This window comes from Ictidomys tridecemlineatus, chromosome 12 (genome assembly GCF_052094955.1).
Source record: "Ictidomys tridecemlineatus isolate mIctTri1 chromosome 12, mIctTri1.hap1, whole genome shotgun sequence".
NCBI lineage: Eukaryota > Metazoa > Chordata > Mammalia > Rodentia > Sciuridae > Ictidomys > Ictidomys tridecemlineatus.
In genome coordinates, this window is record NC_135488.1 from 77,468,053 (window position 1) to 77,479,075 (window position 11,023).

Sequence of the window (11,023 nt, forward strand, 5' to 3'; positions counted from 1 at the left end):
CAGTGCTGGACTATGTCTGTGGGATGCCTGGTAGGATTTTGTGGTCTAGCAGCTGCCAGCCTTTTATAAGCGTAGTGATGTTGTGGAAGCATCCATTTAGTGTGTAAATATGCTTTGGGCATTAAAACACGGCAAAGTGAAATATTAGAGAACAAGGTTCCACACCCACTGCAGAAATTTCCAAGGTCCAGAGCACCTGAGATGAAGATTCCAAATTACCTGTAGCAAAATTTCTTTGTATTTTTTTCCTTTCCTTTTTCTTTTCTTTCTTTCTTTCTTTTTTTTAAATCCACTTGCTTGCTGATGAACCTACTGAGGGGCCTCCCAAAGATGATACCCACGGTTAATCTATTGGTCCTACCATTTACCTAGTTAGCAGGGAAAGAAGTGTTTAATAGGTACCCAGTCCTTCCACTTGTAGCAGAAATGAACCACCAAAATAAGCATCAGAAGACTTAACTCCTTAGAAATTAAAAAGACTTCCAGAAGGATAAAGAGAAAAGAGATCTCTTCTTCCCCACCTGCACCGCCCCCCCACCCCCCACACTCTGTTTCTCCCCTAGCCCCAGAATCAGTAGCCCCTCTGTAATTCCATGAGGCTCCAGAGAGAATCTTTTCTTTCATGGGGCTCCCTGATCTGACCCTGGGAAAGCCCAGCTGGTCGTTCTTCTTCCCACCCTTCCATCCTTCCACCCAACCCTTTCCCGCCGCCCCACTTCACCCCTTACCTGATAATGTCGTCGTTGTGTCCCAAGAAGAATTTTTGGCTGTGCTCACGGGTGTTGTACACCACCCCGACCCCAGCCACAAAGTAGACCACCTCCTTGCCGGCTGTATAGTACAGGTTGTTGCGGCACTGGTGACCCCGGTACCCGTACACCCACTCCAGCCGGAGCTGGCAGCTGGGAGCTGTCCGATCCGCCATGATAAGCCGACCCCACTCGCCCCCCGGCCCCCCTGCGCGCAGGTCCTTGGCCCCTGCGCGCCGGGTCTGTCCTCGCCAAGGCTCGGGCTGCTGCGGACCTGCAAGGGCTCAGTGTGCAGCGCCGGGCGCTGATTTCCGAGGCGACGCACAGGCACAGCCCAGCGCGCCGGCCGCCACCATCATCCGCCGCCGCCGGAGACGAGCCGCCGCCGCCGGTGCGCGGCAGCCAGACCCCGCCGGGCGCCCCGGCTCCCTCCCCCGGGGCGAAGCGGCTTCGGGGGAGCCAGCACCCGCGTGCGCGCGCGCGCCTCACTGCACCTGCGGGCTTCGGCCCCTGGGAGATGTTCTCGGGGGGGTCACCCCGCCTTTTAAGTCAGAGATCTGCATATCCAACCACTGATTACCCAGTTCGCTCACTAAGTTTGCAGTGCACAGGGGCTTCACAGCAGGCAGCGGGATTTAATCCGTGACAGTTTGGGTTTGACAGGCAGCCCAAGTAAGCTTTGCCATCAGCGTCCTTGGATCCGAAACTGACAGTCTATATCCAGGATGCGAGACCGAGGAAGAAAGAAACAGATTTTTTTTTTTTCCATAAGTCACCTAGTCCAAAAAATGATCCCCAAACTAAACCAAGTTTTTTGTTGTTGGTTTTTTCCCCCCTAATTGCCAACTACTCCCTTCAGATCGATCTCGTTAATGATGTGAAATATGTCCTAATACTGCTGGCTGGTAGTTGTTGATCTGATTTGAAAGAACATTTGTTGTTTCCCCATTAAACCAGCCCAACATGCAATGGTCATCGTTTAGATGCTCCAATTAGCTGTCATGTATGTGATTAAAATTCGTATCCTCTTTGAACCTTCTTTCCACTGAGAAAACCATAAAGAACTTAGCAGTTCTCCCTAATCAGCAACTCCAATCTCAAGCGTTATAAAAGATTTTCTTAATCGGAGGAGAGGAAACCAGGCACTAGTGCAGTTGGAGGAAGGAGAACACTACCTACAAATGCCCTGGGTCCAGAGAAATTTAAAAATTAACAAGTGGCAAAAATCGTGCACCACTTCTCAGGAAACTCTGTGCTAGACGGGGTCCCGCGGGCTCCTGGGTCTGCCTCTGGACTTGGGGGCGGGGGGCATAGGACCAAGGGGGCGTAGGACCACTGGGGATAGCCCGCAGGCCCCCAACACACACACACACACACACACACACACACACACACACACACACACACACGGTCATGCCGTGGTGCAAGAGATGCCCACCCGCAGGGACACCCCGACCCGCACCCGCTGTAGCCCTGGCGGCTTCTTGCATTCCTCCCACTCCAGATTCTGCCTCGCCCGCGGAGCATCCCTGTTGTCTCCGCCTCTAACCTCTGCTGCTAGCGAGTGCCGCCGGCGCGTCCGGGATCCCGCACCGGCGAGTGAAATCCTCTGCCTGCGCTTCCCTACCCTCCCCGCCTCCCGCACCCAGGGATGGGCCTCGTCACTGGGGCGCCGCGGGGGACAGGTTTTTCCTCCAGTCGGGGCTCCGGGGGCGGGGCCACAATGCGGCTTGCGGGGACAGCTGCGACGGGTTACTAGGCGAGATTGCGGCGCTAGGAAACGCCGACGCCCGAGAGGGCTGGGCCACCCCTCCTTTCCCCGCCCCGGCGGCCCCTTCCCTGGTGCCTCCTGGGAAGTGTAGTCCTCTCTATCCCGGCTGTCGTGGGGGAGCGCTCAAAGAGGACTTCAAGTCCCAGGATTCCGCGCGCCCATGCGGGCTTTGTAGAGGCCAGTGCGGTCGTGCGCTGAGCCTGCGGTGCTCCCTCAGCGGGGGACCGCGGCTCTCCTGCAGCGGCTGCTAGCGGGCGCTGGCGTCCCACAGGGTCTGAGACGCGGGGTCGGAGGGCGTATCTTTCGAGGGAGCAGTGGAGTTGGAGTGGAGGAAGTCTACAGCCCGCCTCAAGATTCCCTTGCTCTAGACATCCCTCCCTTGCAGTACCACTTAAATCAAGCTCGTTTGTTCCTACTTCAGTTTTTCCATTTATTCAGATGGATTCTAACTTGTTCAAGTGCAGTACTGCCAAATTTAAGAAAATCCTGGCATGTGATCTGTGGGACCTGCCTCCTAAATTAGAGGGCGTGGCTACTAAAAGATAACCAGATTTGGAAGCGGGAAGGTGCTCTTACCAGGAATAACTAACTTACTTTGTCCCTGAAAGGCAGAAGCTGGTAACATTTTTTTTCCCCAAACACTGCCTGAGGTAAACTATGACTCCACAGTGTTTTGAGGCAGCCAGTGTTTAAACTCGGGCCACAGCCAGCTTTGGGGAAAAGGAGATTTCAAAATCTCAGTGAGTAAGAGCATGCAAAAGGTTGATCAATTTGGACATCTGGAACATTCTTTCCATGCTCACAATGAAATTGCCTTTTCAATTCTTCAGTCTACCTCAAGCCTTAATACAGTCCTTTGGTAAGAACGGCTCCAGAAGCTTAAAACTGCCATCTTAGATGACAGTTTCTGACTCCAGCAATGAAGATGTTAATTGGTCGCATGTTTATTTTAAAGCAAACAACCTACAAATATTCATGGCAATGCCTAGGCAATACGGGCACTACCAAAAATAAAAATAAACTTGGTCAGAAAAAGGTTTGTACTGTCTTCACCTGCTTTTTATCGCTATAACAAAATACCTGAGACTGGATTACTTATGAAGAAAATTTTATTTGGCTCATGATTCTGGAGACTGGGAAGCCAAAGAACATGGCATGAGGCATCTGGTGATGATGCCTTATTGCATAATAACACAGCAGAGGGCAATCCATGGTTAAAGAGCAAGCTTGCTAGCTAAGGGGTTTTTTTCTTCTTATAAAACCATGATGGAGGCCCCACACTTGTGTCCTCATCTAACCCTAATTATCTCCCATAGGCTCCACCTCCAAATACCATTAACATATGAATTTGAAGAGTAAGTTTTTAATACATGAATTTTGGGGAAACACATTCAAACCATAGCAGAGACATAAGAAAAAAATAGAGTTGATGATACCATGCCGTAAAACCATACCAAATGATCTATATAGAAACATTAATTTCTATGTAGGAATTTGGGAGAGAAAGAACTTTTCCAGATATAAGAAGTCAGCAGAAATTTCATGTAAGAAATAGGAAGGCAATTGGTACACTCCCAGCTATTAGGGAGGCTGAGGTTGGAGGATCACAAGCTCAAAGCCACCCGGGAAACTTAGTGGGACCCTGTCTCAAATAAAAATTTAAAAGGGCTGGAAATGTAGGTCAGTGGTAGAGCACTTGTCTAGTATGTGCAAGACCCTGGGTTCAATGCCCAGTACAAAAAAAAAAAAAAAAGATGTAGGTAGAATTGAGATAAGTGATAAATTGAAAGAGCATTCTACCTGGGTCTATTAAAAATTTTCAAAAAAAAAGTAGGGGTATAATATAGATCTAGAATATACCCACTTTTGTGAAAAAGAAAATTCATTGTGAAAGGGGATATAAGATTATGAATGGAGGGCTGGAGTTGTGGCTCAATGATAGAGCACTTGCCTGGCATGTGTGAGACCCTGGATTCTGACCTCAGTGCCATATATAAATAAATAAATTAAAGATCCATTGACAACTAAAAAATTACTTAAAACAACAAAAAAAGATTGCAGATGGAGCTGAACATAGAGGTTTGTACTGTTTTTTTTAAGATAATGAAGAGTACTTGAATTAATTTTTGAAGAGAGGAATAACAATAAAAATAGTAATCAAAACTGAGGTATAATGAAGTTATCTCACACTAGAAAAGGTACCAAAAACATACATTGGAAAAAAGATAGCCTCTTCAACAAATGGTGCTGGGAAAACTGAAAATCCATATGAAGCAAATGAAATTAAATCCCTTTCTCTCACCTTGCACAAAACTCAACTCAAAGTGGATCAAGGACCTAGGAATTAGACCAGAGACCCTGTGCCTAATAGAAGAAAAAGCAGACCCAAATCATCATCATTTAGCTTGACCTGACTTCCTTAACAAGACTCCTAAACCACAAGAAATAAAATCAAGAATCAATAAACGGGATCAATTCAAACTAAAAAGCTTCTCAGCAAAGAAAACAATAACATGAAGAGAGAGCCTACAGAACGGGAAAAAATCTTCACCACATGCACACCAGATAGAGCACTAATATCCAGAATATTTCATAAAGAATTTTAAAAAAACAAATAGCCCAATCAATATATGGGCTAAGGAACTGAGCCAACACTTCACAAAAGAAGATATACAATCAATCAACAAATATGTGAAAAAATGTTCCACATATCTAGCAATTAGAGAAATGCAAATCAAAACTACTCTAAGATTTCATCTCACTTCAGCCAAATTGCCAGCTATCAAGAATACAAGCAACAATAAGTGTTGGTGAGGATGTAGGGGAAAAGGTACACTCATACATTGCTGGTGGGACTGCAAATTGGTGCAACCACACTGGAAAGCAGTACGGAGCTTCCTTAGAAATCTAGGAATGGAACCACCATTTGATCCAGTTATCCCACTCCTTGGTTTACATCCAAAGGACTTAAAATCAGCATACTATAGTGATGCAGCCACATCAATGTTTATAGCAGCTCAATTCACAATAGCTAAACTGTGGAACCAACCTAGATGCCCCTTTCATAGATAAATGGATAAAGAAACTGTGGTATATATACACAATGGAATAATGCTCAGCCTTAAAGAAGAATGAAATTATAGCATTTGCAAGCAAATGTATGAAGCTAGAGAATATCATGCTAAGCAAAGTAAGCCAGTCTCCAAAAACCAAAGGCCAGATGTTTTCCCTGATAAATGGATGCTGATCCAAAATGGGAGGCAGGGGAGGGCAAGAGAAGAATGGAGGAACTTTTGATTGGGCAGAGGGGAGTGAGGGGAGGGGAGGGGGTTTGGGGGTGAAAAAGATGGTGGAATGAGATGGGCATTATTACCCTATATACATGTATGATTGCACAAATGGTGTGACTCTGCATTGTGTGCAACCAGAGAAATGAAAGGTTGTGTTCCATTTTGTACAATGAGTCGAAATGCATTCTGTTGTCATGTATAGCTAGTTAAATCAATAACCAAAAAATGAGGTATGCTAGGAGCAGTGGCACATGCCTGTGATCCCGGCAACTTGGGAGTTTGAGGCAGGAGAATCACAAGTCAAAGCCAGCCTCAGCATGTCCCTAAGCAATTCAGTGAGACCCCTGTCTCTAAATTAAAAAAAAAAAAGACATGAGGTATTGGAGGTCTGAGATGATACCTGAAATACTACATTAAAGATAGTGGCAATGAACCAGAAGGAAAGGGACTTATTTCAGCAGAAATATAAAAGTATGTTGAAAGGCCCCTCCTAAACAAATGGAAATGAATGGAACATGCACATTTCCTAAGTTATCTTTAATTTAACTAATGACCAGCATACTTCCTTAGATTATTAGATGAATGGGGAATAAGTTCTGGGTCTGTAGCAGTTGTAACCTTAGACAAATCACTTAATTCTCTGATCTTTATTCTCCTCAATAAAGTATAACAATACTCACTCACAGTGTAGTTGTGGAAACTAAGCAATAGGTATGTTGAAAGAATCAATTTATAAAGGATTGTAGAAATGTTAACCATTCCTATTGCCAACAGACATGAGTTTTTTGAAAGTGTGATATAAGTCTTAGTCATATTCTTTGGAAACAAGCAGTCTGAAAAACCATGAGTATAACTCATTATTATAATGAATGGCACTTACTATATTCCAGTCACTGTAACTATTTCTTTGCATGTATTAAATGACCTCATCCCAGTAATATCCATGAATTTGTTCCTTATTTCCTTATTTTACAGATGAAGAAACTAAAGTTTAGGTAACTCGACCAAGAATGCACATAGTAGTGACAAAGGCTGGTTTTGAACTCAGGCATTCTGGCTCCAGGATCTGTTCCAGCAGCACTTAACCACTTTTTAATTTTTTTAAAATTTTAAGACAGGGTATCACTCAGTTGCTCAGGGCCTCACTACATTGCAGAGGCTGGCTTTGAATTTACAATCCTCCTGCCTCAGCCTCCTGAACCTCTGGGATTATAGGCATGTACTACTATGCCCAGCCAGAGTCTAATATCAACCATTAAGAATTATGAAATAAATTAGTAAGAGTAGGATCACCTGTGAGTGACAAACCCTCAACAGATGTAATATGCCTTGATAGTATTTTATTTCTTGAAAAAACCTGGAGGTGATACAGACTTAATATGCTGGCTCTACTTAGAAATCCACTCATACTCACTACTCCCAGTAAGCAAGCATTCTGCTATGCTGTCCCTAAACCTCATGGTTCAAGATAGAGCACCAGCCACCATGTGTACATTCCAAGTACATTTTAAAGAGAACGGGTAAATAGCACATGTTGGGCTGCCTTTAAAAGGAAGGTCCTCAAAGCTACCCCTAGTCTCTTCTGTTTATGTCCTATTGGTCTCAGTTTAGTTACATGACCATACACAACTGCAAGGAGATCTAGCAAGTAGTCTTTATTCTGGGCAACTATCTGCCTACCTAAAAATAGAGTGTTCTTGGCAGGGCCTGGCAATGCACACCTGTAATTCCAGATACTCAGAAGGCCAAAGCAGGAGGATCACAAATTTGAGGCCAACCCGGGCAACCTAGCAAGACCCTGTTTCAAAATTAAAAAAATTAAAAGGGCTGCGATGTGATTTAGTGGTAGAGCACTTGCCTACTATATGCAAAGCCTTGGGTTCAATTCTCTTTTTTTTTTTTAATATTTATTTTTTAGTTCTCGGCGGACACAACATCTTTGTTGGTATGTGGTGCTGAGGATCGAACCCGGGCCGCTCGCATGCCAGGCGAGCGCGCTACTGCTTGAGCCACATCCCCAGCCCATGGGTTCAATTCTCAGTTCCCCACCTCACACATAATATGTATACATACACAACACATACACATATACACATGCATACGTATGTATGTACATACATATATGTATATATACATATATTTCTTATACTGTTGGAATCAGAGAGAGAGCATTTTATTTTCTTATCTCTTTTAATCTCTGCAACAACCCTATGAATGATAGCTGTTTTCATTATAAAGTGAGTAAAAAGACCCAGAGATAATAAGTAATTTAACCAAATTATATAAGTGGCAGAACCAGAGTCAAATTCAGGTCTGTCCAAATACAGACCTTGTATAGTCACTACCCCAATACTTCCCAATCCAAGACGTAGATTAATTTATTATTATTAAACAACTGATGAGAAAAATACTAGAAGAACAAAGGCAAAATCACAGATTTTTTTCTCTTCAAATTTCTATAGGGAAAAGATTCTCAAGAATTAATACTAAGCACAGAAGGTAAATTGTAAAACTCATGGAAATTCTCACGATATTCTCCAATTTACAAAAATCAAATGAGAGAATAAGTATACAATTCTAGAGGTGGAGATGGAGAAGACCCTACATGGTACCTGGTCTTTTCAGCAGAAATAGTTTTACCAGGACCTATATAATCAGGGCACTAGGTAAAGAGAAAGGAATAATTCAGAATCCATGGGATTGAGATACGTCTGTGACTACTAGGAATGATCCCTGGAACTGGTCATTTTATAGGATATCAATAAAACCAAAGGCTTGTCCCTTATCAGAAACTACTAAGTCCTGATAAGTTTCATCCTTATCCTCCACCCTTTTCCAATATTAGGTTACAGAAAGTAGATAAAAAGCAGCATCAGCTATGAAATCAACTCAAATTGTAGTTATGAAATCAACTAATTCCCAGATAAGGTGGAAAGTATGTCAAGAAGAATTTGTACACAAAAGAAATATCAGAAAGATAAATGATCTATTAAGAGCTGCCCCTGTCAAACAGGAGCAAAATGAAAAGAAAGAAAACATCAAAAGCAAACTAAATCCTGAAGGAAATTACATTATATTCAAAAGGTAGATGAGGTCCTCTGTGTGGATGAAAATTTGTCAAAGAAGCAGATTCTCTACTACAGAAGAACTTAGTTACAACACGGATTTAAAATATCCAGAGTTTAAAGATGGATCGTAAAAACAAAAGAAAAACTAAGCTAAAGAAATAATTCAAAAATATTAATACAATTTAGGGATCTAATGGATAAATTTGAAACAATAGAGAAGAACTGGAAATCAAACTACCGTATGGAAGAAACTCTGGAATTCATCACAAGGAACACAGGGAGAAAGGACAAGTAGTTTAAAATAAGAGATGTTGGTTGATAGAGCACAAAGTTAACCCAACATGCAGATCATTGGTATTCCTAAGTTAGAGAAGCCAATAAATGGAATATAAAATTGTTCAGAAAAAAACAGAGGTATATAAGAACTGAATTGACAGATTAATGCAGTTAACTGCATACCAGAAAAAAAAAAGATAATACAGTCTCCATGGAGACATAACCTAGCTAAATTATTTAACTTCAAGGAAAAATATTTTAAAATAATTTATTTTATTGGTTTGTTTGGTTGGTTTCTGTTCCAGGGATTAAACGCAGGCCCTTGTTCATGCTAGATAAGAATTTTCCCACTGAGCTACATCTCCAAACCTTCCTTTTAATTTTCATTTGGAAACAGGATCTCACTAAGTTGCCCAGCTGGCCTCAAATTTGTAATCTTTCTGCCTCAGCCTTCTAGAGTAGTTGGGATTTCAGGTAGTTAGGAAAGATTTTTTTTTTTTTTTTTTTGGTGGGGACATGGGCAGAAACAAAAATGGATATGAGTATGGAAATCAGGCTGATCTTAGCTTTCTACATTGCAATCTGCAATGTCAGAAGGAAAAAAATAATTGGAGCAGTGTCTATAAGTACTGAGAGAAAAGGAACACGTGCAATCAGAATTATGCTGACTCCACTCAAAAATATGGTCTTGGCTACACATTAAAAGATTAACAAACAGATATAAACTTTTAATATTATAAATTTAAATGTTTAAATCATGCATATATAGTTTTATTTTAAGAAATGAAACATTTTCTTTTCTGTTGTTCCCACACATAAAGTTTTACATAATATCAGAGATCAAATTACTTTACATCCTTATGCTTTTGAATTATAAAATTCATTTGATTCCAAAATCTGTAGAAGCATATATACAATTATTAGGGCTAGTTTGAATTTCTATCAAGTAGCAGTAAGTAAACAAATTATACCTACCTCAGTTAATGAAGGGATTTAACAGATCTTGATTTTAGATTTTTCTTGTACTGGCTCTAAAGAAATCCAAACACAAATGACATTTTCATGCTTATCTTCTTGGAAAAAAATGGATTTTTAAATAAAATAGAATTATATGTGTTATTAAAAAATAATTATGCTGACTCAATTGTTTAAGTGGAAAGGCAGCAGACAGACATTCTCAAGCATTAAAAGGGCATTTTGTATCATGATGGTTATGACAAAGTTTAATAATAAAATGAGTAAAGGCCTCAAATAAGCTGTTAAAGAATGGAGAAGTTCCTCTCTCACATAAAGACAGGAGGGAGGCAGGCCTTGCACAGCAACTTTAGAAAATTGTCAGATTCTCAGAAGACTCCTCTCTTTTTATATTACATTGAGACAGATCATCCACCTCATGGTCTAAAATGACACATCTAACTTGAGCAGTCGCACTTGATTTCAGTTAATAGGAATGAGGATGGAAGATGGGCTGTAAAATTTTTTTCCATAAGTTTCATGTAACACCTTTATAGTGTACCTTTGCTTACATCTCATTGGCAAGAACTTTGCCACCAAATGCATCTACCTGCGAGGAAGGCTCAGATGGTACAAAGCATTCTTGGGGGCACTATGTGTGTTTCAGAAGGAAAGGGGACAATAATGGTGCTTCCCAGAAGTTCTGCTGCCACACTCACATATTATTTTTTAAAAAATCTGCTGAAGATGATATTAATTTTCCCAAGAAGTGAACAAAAGAATCAGAAAAGGAGAAATTGCTGTAAGAAAGATGGAAGGTGAGCATTGAATTAACTTAATAGGGAAACAACTCTTCACTCATTCTTCAGTTTCATTGAAGTTTTTTTTTCTGTTTTGTTAAATCCAAGTAAAATT

The 11,023-nt window shown here is 41.6% G+C and overlaps 1 protein-coding gene across 10 annotated transcripts in view; it reads right to left on the reverse strand.

Moving 5' to 3' along the window:
- Eml6 (EMAP like 6) overlaps positions 1–2,504 on the reverse strand; it is a 255,296-nt gene extending 252,792 nt beyond the window's left edge. For 2 of the 10 annotated variants that reach the window (XR_013428978.1, XM_078029169.1), the window contains exons 1-2: positions 2,299–2,495; positions 729–1,463 (exon numbers count right to left, since the gene is read on the reverse strand). Coding sequence is in view for 8 of the 10 variants with exons in the window: in XM_078029169.1 (XP_077885295.1) it covers positions 729–925 (197 nt within the window). In the remaining 2 variants the exon portion in view is untranslated. Of the gene's footprint in view, positions 1–728; positions 1,464–2,211 lie in introns of all 10 variants that reach the window. The other 8 variants (XM_078029168.1, XM_078029164.1, XM_078029170.1 and 5 more) reach the window with 6 other exon arrangements.
- Positions 2,505–11,023: the final 8,519 nt, after the last annotated feature.